The sequence below is a fragment of the Ptychodera flava genome, chromosome 4, assembly GCF_041260155.1.
Source record: "Ptychodera flava strain L36383 chromosome 4, AS_Pfla_20210202, whole genome shotgun sequence".
In the NCBI taxonomy this organism is placed as follows: Eukaryota; Metazoa; Hemichordata; class Enteropneusta; family Ptychoderidae; genus Ptychodera; species Ptychodera flava.
In genome coordinates, this window is record NC_091931.1 from 31,188,319 (window position 1) to 31,206,831 (window position 18,513).

An 18,513-nucleotide genomic window follows, 5' to 3' on the forward strand; every position below is an offset into this window, starting at 1 on the left:
GCAGATTCTCAAAGACTGGAATAGCAAATACTACATAAGATGTTTATGAACCAAACAGCCACTTACTGTCGTAAATGCTCAATGGTCGTCTTACAAAGTGTCCTGTCTTGTGTCTAATATCTTAGATATGATTATCACCATGACAGACAGATTACAATGTACAAACCATGGTGACTGTATTCGTTCTTTTTGTCCTGATACATTTGAAGCATACAATCAACATGATTTATAAGTAACATCAGATAATGTATTTACATCTTTCGTTGTAAAATTTTCAGTCATTTTTTCTTATCAGATTCTCACCTGAATGACTTTGTCAAAGGTAGCAGTCCCTGCCAGCCACACAGAATGTTGTATCTGACTGAGGGAATCAAGAAATCCTTCTCTACCAGTCCAAGCATTGCTTCAACTCCTTTCTGTCTGATCTGGGCTCTTTCAACCTGGTGTGTAGAAATGCAAGATTGAAGAGACACAACTAAGTGTTGGTATGTGGTACCACACATAACACAACATCTTTTGCAATCAGCGAATTGCCATGATCATTTGCACAAAATGATTGTTCTAATTTTGGTTCCTTTCAAAACAATTTACAATGGTCCACGTTTCATTGTTTCATGTAATTCACATGCCTAACAAGGGACATTCAGAACTATGTATGATGACAGAAATGTCATACCATCTAATTTTTTTCATTTATTTCACTTCTTTAATATCTGCAGGGTAGCCCACTCTGAAAATAACATCTTGAAATTAAGTGTGACTCTTTCTCTACACCTGCTTTATGATACAGTCAGTAAAGTCACACATACTGTCAGTGTTCTCCCCAGGATTTTTTTACAAGAGGGCGAAGACGTGGTGTGAAGTGGTCGCGGGGGGAGGTCAGGAGGGGGGTGTCCCCCCTCCTGCCGTTGGAGCTTTTGAAAAACAGAGATTAAAATGGTGTTATTTGGTGGCACTTGGGGAGTATTTTTTTCAGATTTTTTTCGTATAAAAAACTCAAAGGAAAAGAAATCTGAGACAGTGTTCAACAACTTTTATTCCAGTTCACTGATTTCAATGAAGATTACATTTTTTGAAAACGAAAACATAGCGACAGACATACATTTATTCATCGATGTCAAAATTATTACCATAGCACTCACGTGTTCTCATCCTCTGGCCGAGCCTAAAAATAGGTCGTTTTGCTTTGGGAAGGAATACACAAGCGAAATTCTAACCTCCTATAAAAACTTCAGTGTACTCTGCTGTCCTTGGTTCGGCTTAAGCTCCTTGGCATGTTTACTCAGCTAAGTCGGTTACCTAATGCCATAGGGACCATGGCTAACGATACGTTACGGCCTGAGCCATGCAAATATGGCTGCCATCGATGAGTTGCACATGGGCTTATGATCTCGGATGACATCGCAAACTCGCAAGATTTGCAAGATCGATGAGAATTACGTTTGCAGCCTGCAGGATCGACGATCATGCTTCCATTTTGCTTGTAAATCACTGTCAACTTTTTTTCCCTTACATTTTATTGTTTTATTTTTCAAAAAAAATAAATATTTTTCATTTCTGGCGAGGGGGCGCTCGGAATTTACAAGAGGGCGCCACGCCCCTGTTACCTTATTCAGGGAGAACACTGTACTGTACTTTGTATGACCTTTCAACATCAATACAACAAGTCACCATTTATCGGCACATTACCTGAGTGTGCAGTGCTTTTCTTAGACTCTCCACATTGAAAGGATCGGTCTGGATGACAAATTCAACAATCTTCTGCATCAGGGCCATCTCAGTAGATGCCCCAGTCATGCGTTGTCTCAGCCATTTGAATTTTCTGGCACTGGTGATTGCACTCAGTACTGACTTCCATGAATCCTGTGCAAAGGAAATGGAAAATAAAATTGAAGTGAATTGATCACTCCTAACAGCTAGCTGTCACCCAGTATGCTCTCATCCTGTATGGTAATCAAGCAAAAAGAAAATGTTCTCTTTGCAGTCAAAAGCTGCCCATATCAAACACACAATTCAGGGTGCTGATGAAAATTTCTCTGTTTTCGTGGATGATGGGAGTCTCGAAATCTGGTGAGTTACATATGACAAAGAAAAACTGTACATTATCTTGGGTGTTTTTGATTTTTGTCAATAACAGTCTAGATGACAAACTTCACACAATTTTCTGCATCATGTTGACATCATCAACCTTTCTCTAGCAAAGTCATAAAAATTAAAGTAGCTTGAAACTTGTGTAAAGTAATCACCAGGCATCTGGGCAGATAACTTTAAAAATAGCCTCAATGACACTGTAGCTCCCATCCTGGACTATTTAGTGTTTGTTCTCTGGTCAGATATTTGAACATGTGTGAAAGGGATAAAGTACATGAAGTGAAAATACTTAAATGAAATGTACTGGAGACAGTGAAATATGTTTAATGTAATTATTCAGAATATAAAATGGAAAAAATACAGAATTAGATATATCGAATACTGTGATACAACCATTAACTCAACAAGTCATTTACAATGACATAGTCCCCACTTGTAATAGGAGTATTAGTCTTGATGGGGCAGGAAAATGTGGTCATTAAGAAGTATCACTGGAGTGTATATGTTGAGATCTATGGGCACATAGGTCTATGTCGTTGTTCCCAATTTGAAACACATGAGGCATGTCTAAGTTATGGTTCTAAATCGGGAAAAAAGATCAGACCTCTAGCAGTATTGGCCAGCCAAGAAATACATATGCGCATTATAAATGAGGTACAAGATGTGACATCTTAAGGTCTAATATCCTATCAAAATTGCAGGGTATAGAACTTGTGGTTACTGAAATATGCATATATATGTATAATCAAGGTCAAAGGTCATCGAGGTCACATGACATTTTGAAAAAAAAAATTATATTGCTAATTAATCCCTATATGCCAAAAACTCAGATCTCTAGCTCTATTCGCTTGCCCAGAATTAGATGTGTACATAATTAATGAGGTAAAGCGTGTGTTGTCATAAGGTCTCCCATCCTACTAAATACAAAGGACATAGCACTTGTGGTTACTTATTTATTGACATAAACATATATTTTAGGTAAAAGGTCATCGAGATCACATGACATTTGGTCAAAAAATTTCTCTCCTATAGTTATCCCTATATACCAAAAATCAGACATCCAGCTCTATTGGCTCGCTCAGAATGAGATATGCACATAATTATTGAGGTACAGTATGTGGCGTCATAAGGTGTCCAATCATACCAAACATGAAGGGTGTAGCACTTGTGGTTACCGAGTTATGGAAAAATATGTATATTTGAGGTCAAAGGTCACCGAGGTCACGTGACATTTTGTCAAAAAAATTGTTTTGCTAAGTTATCCCTATATACCAAAAATCAGACCTCTAGCTCTATTGGCTCGCTCAAAATTAGATATGTGCATAATTAATGAGGTACAATATGTGGCGTCATAAGCTGTCCCATCATACCATACATGAAGGGAGTAGCACTTGTGGTTACTGAGTTATGGACAAATATGTATATTTGAGGTCAAAGGTCACCGAGGTCACGTGACATTTTGTCAAAAAAATTGTATTGCTAAGTTATCCCTATATACCAAAAATCAGACCTCTAGCTCTATTGGCTCGATCAAAATTAGATATGCGCATAATTAATGAGGTACAATATGTGGCGTCATAAGGTGTCCCATCATACCATACATGAAGGCTGTAGCACTTGTGGTTACTGAGTTATGGACAAATATGTATATTTGAGGTCAAAGGTCACTGAGGTCACATGACATTTTGTCAAAAAAATTGTTTTGCTAAGTTATCCCTATATACCAAAAATCAGACCTCTAGCTATATTGGCTCGCTCAAAATTAGATATGTGCATAATTAATGAGGTACAATTTGTGGCGTCATAAGCTGTCCCATCATACCATATATGAAGGGTGGTTGCACTTGTGGTTACTGAGTTATGGACAAATATGTATATTTGAGATCAAAGGTCATCAAGGTCACATGACATTTTGTCAAAATATCCGAGATATCTGCGTGAACGGATGGACTCACGGATGGACGAACAGACGGACATGACCAAATCTATAAGCTCACTGGACTTCATCCGTGGGGACTAAAAATTGTGTCACTGCATCCTTTTTGCAATATGAATATGATGAGAAACTAAATTTTTATTTTTTGTGGCCTTATACATGGGAGTCTATGGATCTGCCTTATACATGGGAGTCTATGGACGTGTAAACTAAAAATATGCAAATTTCACCACGATTTGCCCAAATTTGAGAAAGGTCACTCCTATGCACTTCCATACCAAGTTTCAAATCAATCGGACTTGTGGTTTCAGAGCAGGAGATTTTTTGACCAAAAATGGGAGAAAATTACAAAAAAATTCATGAAAAATAGCAAGTCCAAGATACTGACCCAAGATGTGCACAATCATTTCATGTCAGCCCAAAGTACTTACATGCTAATTTTTCATGTAATCTGCTCAGTGGTTATTGAGTTTTTTCAATTTTGACTGTTTTTACATTTTTTCACTTAATTTGCATATTTTTGGCAATGACAACTTCATTTGAACAAAATCTCATCTACAGCCCATCATCCATGTACAAACCAAATATCAAGATGAAATGTACAGCGGTTTTGGAGTTTTTGATGTTGACGGACAGACATACAGACATACAGACATACAGACATACAGACGTACAGACATACAGACATACAGACATACAGACATTTTCCTAGCCTATAAGAATAGCTTCCATTGCCATATATACATATGGCTATGGGAGCTAAAAAGTTGCCTAGCAAAGCTGAATAGTATATGCCCTAATAGTTTATGTCTTGCACACTGTATACCTGCTATACCTAGTATTGATCTCAACAAAGGCAATTTGTTCAGTTAATCCTGGACTCTGCATGGCCATGGTGACCCCTGATTTTTATTGTTCATTGTGAAAGTGAATGGTTTGAAGTTCCCTTAAGGAAAGATTTTGTAGAGATTAAACTCTGTCTATCAGTTTCAAAGCCCACATCACCTGAACCAACTTGATGTGATAGTTATATGAACCTGACAAGGAAATGGACAAAGCTTGCAATGTGCAGTAGGGGAAGCTATTCTGACCAGCAATAGATATTACCAATGTCACCGTGAACAGACAACTTTATAAGCAAAGCAAAACGAGCGTTACCTTATCCTTTGCAGGTTTTTCATGTTTTGCAGGTTGTTTGGCAAGCACCTTGACTACCATACCACTGTCTGCTTTTCCTTCAGTGGATTCAGCACTGCTCTTGTCACTCTTGCTTGATCCTGTACAGTGCAAAAAAATTCCAAGTCATCTGTGTTAACTCTATCGGTCAAAATAAAATTTTCAATATCATAAAAATAAGCCTGCGAAAACTTTTATTGACTCAATGAGCTCCATTGCAAAAGTTTGAGAGTCAAAACAAAATCTTAATCTAACTTAAACAATCTTAACCTGTTCACCCCCAATTCCCTGTAAACAGGTCCAGAGTCACCATTGCTAACAATGACTTTGGGCCAAACCATGGTGGTGAAAGGGTTAAATTAAAAGGGGTTGTTTATTACCTTTTGCGATGCGTTTATCTCTAATCATGTTGTGTGTGATCTTCTTCCACCGTGGTGGAGTACTCAGTATTTTCAGCCTGGAGACTGCCGATACCTCATTGCCGACAGCAGGTCTCAATTCATTGAAGATGAACAGGCAGCGCTCAAATGCTGGTGCACACACTTCCTTGTATGATCTACCTAAGTCTTGATGAGCCTGTAATAGAAATAGGTTTCATACATTACATGAAGTGTTGTAATGTAGAGCTGTCTTCAACAAAATTTGCTTACTTTAGAAAATTTCACATTTTGTACATATGCACTAACACATTACTTTTGCAGTTTGTGACTAGACTGTGTTATATGATTCGTTTAAAAGCTGTGACAACTCTATTATTCTCGAAACACTTTTGAATGTTTTTATTCAAGTCTTTGTTCAATAAAATCAAGAGTTAAAAGTTTGTGAGTTAAGCGTGTTTCATAGTACATGCAGTTCAGTGGTTATCACATATTATCGCAACATACGGAAAACAACAGCAATGCATACCTTGATCAAGGAACATTTTGCCTGGTATACAACTTTACACATTTCAACGATGGACCTGGGCAAGGTGATGTGTCTGTGGTGTCCTCCAGAAATGCCGCCAATGTCCCCCTGACCGCCGTGCTCGACCAGTGCCAGTGCTGCATGGCCCAAATCAAGGTGTTTCATCAGGCAGGTCATCAAGAGGCGACCGACCTCCTCAACGGGATGGTCACTTGCAAAGTCAATGGGCATGACCAGGTTGTGATGCTTGCAGTATCTCTCGCAGTAGGAGAGAAACGTCTTCACGTGGGGTTCATGCAGCTTGCCGTCAACGATGGCCTGCAGGAAGGGGCCAGCGGCGTCTGCCTGCGAGACCTGTCGGGCAAACAGTTTTTGATTCTCTTCATGTTTCGTTGCCGAGCACGTAGCCGAGGCCTTGGGTTCACCTTTGACCTCATCACAGGGGCTCAACAGCTGAGGGGGTTGCAGCCCGCCAGCAAAGAGTTCAGACTTCAGCCAGACCTCACACTCCTCCTCAACGCCTGACACAGGCAAGCTTTGGGCTTGGTGGTTGGCATGGAGACCAAGCAACAGTCCTAGACCACGCTCTGCATCAATCAATGGGGATGACACACTGCTGGTATCTATGGAAACAACCATGTCCTGTTCAGGCTGTAACACGGAAAACAGAGAAAAGCATTACATATTTTTAAAAACAGAATCGACATTCTACAGGAACAGTAATAAAGCTCTCTGATATATACATTTTTCAAATCATGCACAAAAGGCCTGCGGTTTACCCACTAACTGCAGGTTCATCATTTTCTTATAAAATCCTCAACTGTAAACCATATATACACTACAAAAGAACTTCTGACAGAATCAAATGATTTTTACAATCATCATCCACCAGCTGTATACCATTTCATGAACACAGTAGAGTCTAAGCAATACAACATCAGGTACACAAATGGAGAATGGCAAGAGAAACCAGTCCTTTACCTCCACATAGACTCCAACAAAGAAAGCCTGCATCATCTCCCTGGCTTCTGCTGAATGCTGGGCTTGCTCAAATGCTTCAGTGCCATCACGAGCTGAAAAAAAATACAGGATGAAATATTGTTGGTTACCAAGACTATATTCATTGAAACCTTCAAATACTATTACAATTTTTAGTACTTTTTTGTGGAATACAAGCTCAAACAAAATAACTGTCACTTTTTGTCAAAACACATTGTTTTCAAAAGTATGGGAAATGTTTTTACTATGAAATAAGACATGAAGATTAAATTAAAAGTATCGTTGGTACCAACAGTAAAAGCGATGCACATTTCTTTACGATTTTGGTAATTTTGCGAACATTGTGTACCAAACTTTGGGGTCAGAAGCTTTCACCCTGTCACCAATTTCCCAGAGTCTGTCTTTGCCATGGACAAGAATGAGTCTGATTCAAAAGTTGAGGATGAATAGGTTAAAGCCAACAGTCAGTGAATTTTTTGTTTTTTTCTCATAGTCCACATAGTACATGCATTCATTGAACAATTACCAGCAAACTGCAGGAGTCTATCACTGCCACAGGGTGCCTGAGATTGGAAATCCTTCACATCGTACACTTTTCCGTGGATGACAATCCACAGTCCGCCATCTTTATTGTGGTTTTCCAGATCAGCTTTACGGATGAGTGGAACATCGTCATTTCCTCTGTGAGATGCATTACAAATGTTGCTCCCTCCTATAGAAATAGAATAGGACAAACAGAAGAGTTTCAGCTTGAACTGTAAATAAAATATGCACTGCAGCAATTTTCATGCAGCATCAGTCAGTCCTAGGTCAATCGGAGTTGTTGGATATTCTATGGCTGTAACCCTTTTCTCTACCATTGTATCCAGCCTCTTCTTTCTTTTATCACCATTTTCTAAGAAAACTAAATCATTGGCCATCTTTCACCTGGGGGTTACAGTTCACAACCAAAATAAAGTTGAAAGTCAGACAGACTTTCACTGAACTTTAAATCAAAACTATCCACTAGATCTTCTTTTTGACCATCTTTGACAATTTATCTATTCAGTGCCCAATCGATTGTGCAACTGTAAACTCATATTTTTGAAACACAAAAACACTCATGTAAATTTTGAGTTCCTTTGAAGTTGTAACATTTTTGAAGTGAAATGCTGGAAAGTGATGTCAAACAAACTTCGGCAAGCTGAAAAAAGAAGATTAAGCTTACATATGTACACACAGACAAATGTTCATACAGGAATACGTTTACGGAGCATACATACATATAATATCGTAACACCAGACACAAATGTCTGAATGAGACTTCCCCTTACCAATGATACCTGGCCATGCCAGGTCTTCAGAGTCCTCCTTCTCTAACCCTGGTGCCAGTTTATTGAATCTGTCCAGTAGCTCCAACAGGTTGCCTAACATGGGTATGGCAAGACACGATTGCATGATAGATGACGCCTTCACTTGAAGAATCACCATGCACACCACTAGCTCAGGCAAGAGAACACCTAAAAGGGGAGACACATGTATTTCAATGTGATGAGGACAGCTAAACTTATTGATCAGGAAGGCATACTGTAAGACACCTTTAAAGCTATGCTTTCTCAATGGAAAATTAAAGGAGGGATACCCACTTCAGATGAAAAAACTTCTGGACAGCCTGAAAAATTTGCTGCATCATTATAAATTTCTTTTGAAATATATCTATGCGTCATCAACAGATCAAATTTAAATTATTACACATTGTATAAAACCAGTATACATTTTATCATATACTGTACGAAAAAAAGTCATCAAATTAACAATCACAAACACTGGGAATCGGGCAAGCAATCGACAGGAAACGAAATATTCTGTTGAAACAGGTGACCCCTTGAAATTCACAAACACTTATGAATTATAACACCAAGAATCATAAAAGTTTTACAAAAACAGGGCCTCTTTATGGACTGACCTGATATGTCAGACTCTATAAGGTGAGCCACTGCAGCAAAGTGTTTGGAGCTTGAGTCTGCCAAGCTGACGGCAACCAGCAGAACATCACTGACATGAGAACATAGAAGAGAGATGTACTTGCACAGCAGAGAAGCTGCCCCTTGCAGTTCTGGATCTGAAAGTCACAAATTAACACAAGTGTATTCAGACAACAGTCCATTTTTCTCTGTTACTTGAGTTTTTTCATATTTGACATCTACAACTCTTCAGGTGACATAAACTACCATTCAGTATACAGTCTGACATCTTGAGATTCCTGAGAACTCTTTGAATCAGTGTGGGAACTTCCTTACATTTCTCTGAGTTTGCCCTATACCAATACATGTAATATTACCATTTTCTTGAGTAAAAGAGAACAAATATCACAAAAATTTCATCAATTTCACCATTTCACTTAATCAGAAAGAAACAAAAGGGCTGAAATAAAACATCATGTTGAATGCCAGGTTGTAGGTATCCAATAAAATTTCCAGTATCTCCCGAAATCGAACAGCTACCTGATGTGGAACCAGCTTTTGTCTTCTCATCTTCTGCAGGGAAGAGTTCACCAACAAGAAGACGCTGGAATCGGAGTAAGAGTTCTAGCGATGCTGATCTCTCAACCCTCACCGATCTGGGTTTCTCTTCAGTGGGGCTGCCGAAGGTCAAGTCTTGCAGCTTGGTCAGCGTTGTACTGGCAGCATTCCTATGGCAAGTGAAATAAAAATTTCATTGAGTGCAAATCTTTTCCGTGAAATACACAATTCAAAACAAAAGTCTAAAAATGTTGCCCATGTTTGCATGAAGAAACTCTACAGGTTTCCATTTAAAAATTATGAGATACATATGGTTCCACACTACAGTTTTCTCAGTCAATGCCAGTACTTGAGCTGCTCTGCTTTAATGTACATCAGTTATTTATAAAATGCAAGATGCAAGGTACATGAATATTCAACATTGATAAAGAATCATTTGCATAAAACTTTAATACTAAAACAATGCTCATTAATGTAATTTGCATAAATGAATACTAATCCAACATCTTGCACCCTGCTGATGTGCAGCGTGCTCGGAAGGTTATATGTCATTGGTCGATTGTCATTATTCACAGCAACTTAGTGAGTCTTTTGTGATATTTTTTAATTATAACAGTAAGATTCTGCCTCCCGACTGGACATCAGCTTCCGAGACGCTGCACATCAGCCCCTTGCACTAAGAGCAATATTTGCATCCTTGTCTACTGTGGTAAAAATTGACTGGTTACTTTTCACGAAAATAAGGTTAAATAATCAATTTCTTTACAGCTTAAAAACTGAGTTCAAACAAACTGTGGCACCTACATATATGTAAAATTAATGAACGACAGAAACTATGAACTATCAGCACTTGCCTGGACAAGCAGTCACAGAAACACTTAAAGTGACTCAGCATCTCACATTGGTAAATTTTCAGATATGAATCTAAAATGAACAAAAATGTCTGTACAAGCTGCACAGGTTGCTTACCTCAGTAACTGTTGGACTAATTGAAGCAATGGGATACTAGTAATCTTGGTCACTTCTTTCTTGGAAGCTTCCGTCTTTGCTTTTGTTTTAGTTTCTTTCTTTTTCTCGTCAGATTTCTGAGCTGACGGCAGTCCTGGTCCGTCTCCATTCTCCTTATCACTGCCTTGTTCTTCTGTGTCTTTTTCTTTCTTTCCCTCGATGTCTTTGACTTCCGTCTTGATGGCAGCTTGCAGTGCAGACTCCAGTCCCCCATCAGCCATGAGACTGCTTACTAGTAGATCCATCATGAACCTCCTTCCCGGAGTCATTGTCACGTTTTCACCGGCTGTGCATGGAAGGCAGCATAATTTGAAATTTTTGTTCAGCAAACACTCAATTATCAGTGTTCTTACTCATCTAAACCTGTAGAGCTGGTGCATACTTAATGGTACTTTGACAAGACATACAATCATCTTGCTGGTCAGATTTGTGACAATTCCCTCTAGCATAAAAGTCAACACAGACTCTCTGTTAAAATTTTGTAGATAATAAAGTTAATCATCAATACGTGACCACAGTGCTTCAGGTTTCTGGTTTTATGGTAGGTCTTTTGCAAGAGTGAAGACATTGATCCTGTTGATCTTAGATAAGTCTATCTCTTTCATCAGCATCAACACACTTGAAAACATTACTGGCTCTCGGAGTGAAACAAGTCAACAGCGCCCTCTATCATCTAATATACACAAAGTCAAAATGGCTGACTTTTGTTACTGATATTCAACATTCTTGTTCTGTTCCTGCAGTACAATGTTCCAGAAGAATTACTGACAACATTCCTTTTTCACTTCCATATATCACTCTTCATGATGGAGGGTGCTTTACAATACAGTCACCAACATATTCACACCTAAATACACTTTTCTAAAATTCTGATAGAACTTGTAGCTGACAGCCCTGTCTTACCGGCAGTTGGTAGTAATGATGATAATGCCCTTGCCCTTTCCTCGGCGGTGGGTAGTAGTATGGACCATCCACTCTGAAGGGTGGCTTGGGCTGCCGACTGTACTGTTGATAAGACACCTGCATTGCTGGCAAGTTCCACCACACGCTGCTTGAGGCTTGACAGCAATGAGCCTCCTAAACCTAGGCCTAAATCTTCAGAGTTTTCATTTTGAATAATTGCTGCATGCAACTGAAAGGTAAAGAGAAATGTTTACTTTACTGAATAGTTTAAAAAATAATCAAAACCCCAAACCTGTGACATTCCTCATACAAACTATCACTTCCTTCAGTGTTTTGCACTGAAATTTTTTTAGGTATCACATCTCTATGTTCCATCAATCAATTAAATGGCCATCAATGATGCAATAATTAATCATGCATCACAGTTCAATATCCCTTTTCCTGCCAGACAGTAGTAACTGTATCACTTCCCCATCAGCCAAGTCAGTAAAAAGCGGTATTGAGCCAAAAAATGACGTATTTTCACCCACTTGGCTTGGTATGTTATAGCATCTTTTGTCCACAAAAAATCAACTTTACAGTATAATGTTTTCAACAGCCTTCAAATGTACAGTATAATGTTAAAATACATCATATGGAATACGTTGTGTTTCATTAAGTTTAACCATTTTGACCTGGTGGTGAAATATGGACTTGGCAGGAAAAGGGATATACCTGTACAAATAAAGGCAGGATGTGAACATGCCTTTTCAAAAAGTTAAAAAGGAATAAGTAAGCTATGAATTTAAATATTGTTAGAGACATTAAGCAATGTTGAATCTGTTCTTAAAAAGAGAAGTCTGGCAGAGCTGGATACCAAAGTACTTCCAAGTTGTATACATACATATACTTGAAGTAGAGCATTTTGTAGTACATGGTACATCATCCACTTCACAGTTCCACAAACAATGAATTTTGTATTGCAAAAGGTTTTATTCTACAGAACTGAAGTCGAAACAAATAATAGCACCAAAAACCTGAAATCTTTACAATTTCTCCCTGTGAGTTTTAATGCTATACTTAAATGACACCTAGTGGCTGGTTTTATGCATTTCTGTTGATACTGGGATTGAAGAACAATGGGCGCTGTGACAGATGATGAAAAACAGCACTATCGAAAGATAACGTTAAATGATAACATTCAGATAATGTTTTCATGCTGTAGTAGTGGTGAAACAAGCTGTTAGGCCTTTGAACGCCTTTATAAAATGTAGCCCAGTCAATTTTTCATACTTTTGCCAAAATTTTGATAAAAATCTGTAGCCAATGAAATGTGATGTCCATCTGGTCCAAAATTATCAAATTAGAATGACAGAAAAATTCACAAAACACGGTAAAATGTTGCACCAAAATTTTGGTGGGAAAAATTACAGCACTCAGAGGGTCAAAGTTCATTAAAATTCAAAGGCAGACTTAAACCAACAATATTTTATACATGAAATAGTGGCAGAGATAAAAACACAGACAAAGCAAGTCTCACCTGTAACCTAAGCAAATTCAAACCAGCCACAGCCATGCATTCTTTCTCCTGTGGGGGCGGCCAATCACTACGCCCGTCTAAATCACCACACACTTGCTCTAGGAGTTGGTTAAGGTAATCAAACGTTGTCTTGCACACATCTACGCAGAATGGTACTCTGAGGTTTACGGTCCAGTGTCCACTTGATGACCAGGCAAAACTCTGAAAGATGAGATGAAAGCAATGTGTGAAATGCAAATTATTTTCCTATGAGCGATAAGAATCTGTACAACAACAGTTAAAATGGAACAGGGAAGCTAGGAATTTGAATATAGTAATAAACACCAAACAATGTCAAATCTGTGCTGGGGAAACTTTAGTTAAGACAATAACTTCTAACAAAAAAAATTTGCGATTGTTCTCCACTTTTCTGACTTCAAAATGGTTTACTTCAGTTTCGATAAATTCCTGATTTTAAAACCCTGGGTAAAAATATACCAAACCCTTTAGCTCTGAGTCACTGGCTAGCTGACTAAAACAACACAGGAGGAAATCCAGGGCAGATAACTTCAAAGTAACATCATGTAGGTATCAGTCAGACAGCCACATTAAGTCAATCACACAGAACAAAAGCTTCTAAAGAGAACTTTCTTGCTGTACATGTATAAAAATGTTCTAATATACATAACATACAAGGAAAATAATAACTACACACGCAGCTAGCATGGACAAGGATTCCTACAGGAATACTGCAATGATGGGTAAAAGGTGGCACTGACAGAAATCATCACACCACCATAGAAAACCATTACCTGTGATGGTCCACATGCAATCCCTGTGATACTCTTGCCTTCCAGGGCACTCATCAACGTTGGTTCTGTCTTGGTACTCAGACTGTTGTCACCCAGCTGTCCCTGGTCATTTCTGCCCCAGCAGTACACTTCCCCATCTTCAGTCCTTGCTAAACAGTGCATTGACCCAACCTGGACGTCGGCTATCTTCTTGCCTTGCAGCAACTCTATCAGTTTGGGATAGCGCACATGTTCCTCGTTACCATGGCCAAGTCGGAAACCATCTCCTTTGCCCCTGTTACGAAGACGATGAGACATGTTTTCATTCGGTGATAAAATTTGGCTGAATGAAGTCCAAGGGTAAATATACCAAGCTCTATTTCAACACTTTCATCCAGCTTCCCTATGTAGAGCGCAAATAACAGTGAGGTACTTGCTGAGTCAAAAAGTTATGGTGCAGTGGTGAATATCCTATGGAAAATGCTCCAAGGAACTTCGGACAGGCTTCCTACAACAATGGCAGATACTTTGACTTTGTCTGATGCATTTCAAAATCAAAATTATATTGGTCATACTCATGTACCTTTGATATGAGAAAGACAGATATATAACAAACTAATACACATGAACATTCATGACTTTCATATTTGTACAATATCCTGATTTCTTGCCCTGTGTCCTGAGTTACATCATATAATCAATAAATCTTGAAACTCTCTCTCAGAAAAATGGCACAAGATCACTAATTCACTTCCGGGTTCGTTACCCACGAAGATAGTTCGGAAGAAAAATAGTGCAGACCTTGAAGTTTTGATATCTGCATGGATGCTTGTTTAGTTTGAACTTTAACGTCAAGAATTTTTGTAAAGATATTTTTCTGCCTGAATCAAAATGCAGACTGTTGTGAATAATGGCTGAAGCATTTGGTGGTAATATGAGGAGTTCTAGGGCTAATAGAAATCATAACAATAAGCCTGAAATTTGTCAAAAACACCACTGAGGGCGCTATTTTCATCGCTATCTCAAAATTTCCATGGACTTGTCCACACGAAAAATTAATCAGTAGTCAAGCTGACATTGACCTAACACCTGTTAAGAGGATTCGTGCCACTGAATGTTTTAAAATAGGAAAATCGAGCTCAACGCTACTGTGGTGGCCTATGGGAAATGAATTAGTGGTCTTGTGCCAGCAGACAGAGTGAGCGGTCCACCAAACTAACCATGTCCAGATATTTCCAGATTTAGACAATGCAGTTGAAAACTGAGCTCCACAGTAGACACGGATGATATCATGACCATTGAGTTTCTCCATTACTTTGGGGGTCTTGCAGCCATCACTTCCACCGCGGCCCAGCTTGCCATAATCACCATCACCCCATGACCATACAGAACCTGGTAAATAGATAAACATAAGTATCTTTTCTTTACCGTTGGTTCATTTATAAATGAAAAAGATTAATATGAATTCTTGGAAAAGACTCTTCTCTCACTTTTAACATTATTCCTAAACCACTCGCCATGTGAACTTTCGGCCACTGGTGAAAGGCAATTGCAAGCTTTTTCAAGAAAACAGAAAAAAACATACAATAAAGTGATCAATGCTGTATCTTGTATACAAGCTGTTGACTGCATTGTGGCAAAGTATGCAGTGGTAGCAAAGCACCTATTCTCTGCTAGCAGAGTAAATATTCTTGTTTAAGATGTTGTGAAAACGTAGTACTTCAAACAAGTCTGACATCTCGGTATACGTCAAACAATATATTCCGCCCACTCACCATCTTCTGTGACTGCCAAAGTCTGCGCATCACCACTACCACACGCAATGTCAATGACCCTTTGACCTTTCAATCCAATCACCATGGTTGGGGTGCTGTGGTCTTCACTACTTCCTGTATGGCAAGAAATCAACACATCGGGCTTACAAATATTACGGTTGACAAATATATGAAGTTTTTCCACACAGAGGTAGCTAAGTGATTGAAAATTTAACAATCTTGGTTCAAAACCTTGCTTATAACAAAGGAACTGTCCCCGAGTTGCTGTGGTAGTCTGTTTAACCTGTAGTGATTTACCATAAACACAACTGCTAGTGACACAAAAATAGCTCTAATGAGCTATAATAGCACTACATATTTGCTAGACTGTAAAATTAAGCAGAGGCTTCTGACTAGTGAAAATAATGAAATTAAGACAGTGAACATGACAAGTGCTACAAACAAGCTTACAATGAAATAATATCAATATTTCATGATCGAGTCAATGATCAAGGGGATAAGTAGAAAATTTACGATCTACACATATCTCCATTTCAACATTTGCCTATCGCACAGGATGAAAGAAACAAATTGAGTCTGTACATTGTTAAAGCTATAATCAGTCCATACTTACCATGTCCTAGCCTGCCATAGTTTCCTCTGCCCCATGAGAAGAGTTCACCCTGTGCAGTGATTGCAGCTGAATAGGTACTTCCACAGGAGATATGAATCACATGTCTGCCGGACAGCGCCACCACTAGTGTCGGTTCTTCTCTGGCACTGCGGGACAAAATAACAAATGTGAACACAACCACCAGAGCTTTCTGGTTTGAAATGTGTGTTAGTACATGATTGCTTGAAAAACACTATACTTGACATAATTATCTATCAGATTATATAAGCTCACAAACTCTGATATATGAATATTCAATATTGATAAATGTGTCACCATCATTAGATTTCAAGTCTTACACAATACTCTTCAATGTACAGTACTTTGCACACGTGAATACTGTTACATTATGCTCCAAGGATGAGATATCAAGTCCATCCATCACATGTATATCTTATCTTATGGATTTCAACAAGCTCTTTCACACAAGCTGAAAAAATTCACCACATAAGTTTTATTCAATTCCACACACAACTTACTTAGTATCTCCATGTCCCAGTCTGCCTCCATCTCCGTTTCCCCAGGAATACACCTCACCATCTGACGTCATTGCCAGGTAGTGCTTGCCTTCTGGATGGGCCGCTATCTTCACTACTTCCTTGTCTATGAGATTTTCCATCAACTGTGGACCCTGGCAAGACAATCAAAACAGACAAGATGAAGGATTACATCAATTACTGCTAGGGGCACTTTTCTAACAACCTTTAACATGGGACTTTTTCTGATCATATTCATACAGATATTTCAATATATCGGTAATTTTTTTTTGATGTACAGCAATGAATTTCACAAACACTACAGATATAAAATAGGTTTGAGATCATAGAAACTCTGATTCAGATGGGCTGTTTCAGTTAACGCCACCACTCCTGCACATATACAGGATTTCCCCTTTTTCTTAACTCATTTGCATATTTTTGAAACTGACATGTTCATTTGAACAATGTCACATCTCAACCCCTGGGTCTATCAGTACACCAAATACTGAGATGGTAGGTGTGGCGGTTTGGGAGCTTTTTCGTGTGATGGACATACATCCACACATACATACATACATACAGATGCCACCAACTCACCATACAAGCTCTTTTATGGTATATATATACATACCAAATATGAGCTAATAAGAGTGTTTATGGCACAGTAAGCTAATGTAAATTACATTAGTTCTTTTATTCTCATCTTATTGTTGCACCAAAAATACACAAGTTAGTTAAAATTAGTCTATGTAAGCAATCATAATGTAGAAATGTTCCAGATGCTCCGTGACTACTTGATATACCCATGTGAAAATACCCTACCAGAAACACAACAATGCATAAAGTGTCACCAAGCAGCCCCTTAAGGTCAGCATATCACACTTCTGACACTCAAGAACACATAAATTCTCTTGATAGTCACATTAAATATTCAGCAGATAATCTCTGAAAGGTATGGAAATTTACTCAAAGAATGACAGATTTCAAACTCGGCAGCAGTTCCGCTGTGAAGTTACTCAAACTAAATTATTTTGGATGGAGTTGACCAGAATGTATTGCCTTCTTCTGTCTGTGTGGAAAACATGCAGTGTGTGAAGGAGAGCCTACCTGTGTTTCTGAGCTGTAGTAATGCATGTACACCCTGCCAGTACTGGTTAGTGCCAGCAGACATCTTTCTGCACAGCATATCTGTGTTACACCTAGTTCACTCAGGGCATCTATTGGGTAGGGACCATAGGGAGCAGTGCTACCTCCAGCCCAGGCAATCCATCCCCAGCCTAACACTTCCTGGGATGTCGTTGATCCTGCGGATGCCGATAGCTAGAGAAAACGAAAGAGGCAGTGTGGTTATCCTTGTCCTACAAGAGATTTACAGTCTGTGCTTTATTTGTAGAATTTTAATCAAACATGGGTCCAATACTCCATGAACATATCGTTAAAGATGGTATGTGGATGGTCAGTCACCGCCTGACATTTCCCATCCATTAGTAAAGGCTAGCAATAGGTTGTCTGGTGGGTATTAAGTGTCCAGGGGTGTCCTTGAAGCTTTCACACCACCCCTGTAGGTTCTGTGTTTTGCTAATAGAAAATCAAATTCCTATCAGAAGTCATCAAATTCCTATGTGAAGTAATCAAATTCCTACCAGAAGTAATCAAATTCCTATAAGAAGTTTTTCATCAATATTTGTTTTGGAAAATCTAAGTAATTTAGATTTGAATTCATAGTGCCATGGCAGGGTGTATGACACCAACAAGCATTCAAAAACTAATAAGTGATAAGATGACAAATATCTCAGCT

General features: G+C 38.7%; 1 protein-coding gene across 4 annotated transcripts in view; it reads right to left on the reverse strand.

Moving 5' to 3' along the window:
• LOC139131480 (E3 ubiquitin-protein ligase HERC2-like) overlaps nt 1-18,513 on the reverse strand; it is a 74,430-nt gene that overhangs the window by 43,285 nt on the left and 12,632 nt on the right. For all 4 annotated transcript variants that reach the window (XM_070697538.1, XM_070697539.1, XM_070697540.1 and 1 more), the window contains exons 9-27: nt 17,823-18,035; nt 16,716-16,867; nt 16,198-16,343; nt 15,585-15,698; nt 15,030-15,201; nt 13,831-14,104; nt 13,040-13,240; nt 11,521-11,749; nt 10,579-10,903; nt 9,592-9,779; nt 9,054-9,209; nt 8,422-8,607; nt 7,635-7,820; nt 7,091-7,182; nt 6,110-6,760; nt 5,584-5,779; nt 5,186-5,304; nt 1,690-1,863; nt 304-440 (exon numbers count right to left, since the gene is read on the reverse strand). In XM_070697538.1, coding sequence (XP_070553639.1) covers nt 304-440; nt 1,690-1,863; nt 5,186-5,304; nt 5,584-5,779; nt 6,110-6,760; nt 7,091-7,182; nt 7,635-7,820; nt 8,422-8,607; nt 9,054-9,209; nt 9,592-9,779; nt 10,579-10,903; nt 11,521-11,749; nt 13,040-13,240; nt 13,831-14,104; nt 15,030-15,201; nt 15,585-15,698; nt 16,198-16,343; nt 16,716-16,867; nt 17,823-18,035 — 3,911 coding nt within the window. The remainder of the gene's footprint in view (nt 1-303; nt 441-1,689; nt 1,864-5,185; nt 5,305-5,583; nt 5,780-6,109; nt 6,761-7,090; nt 7,183-7,634; nt 7,821-8,421; nt 8,608-9,053; nt 9,210-9,591; nt 9,780-10,578; nt 10,904-11,520; nt 11,750-13,039; nt 13,241-13,830; nt 14,105-15,029; nt 15,202-15,584; nt 15,699-16,197; nt 16,344-16,715; nt 16,868-17,822; nt 18,036-18,513) is intronic.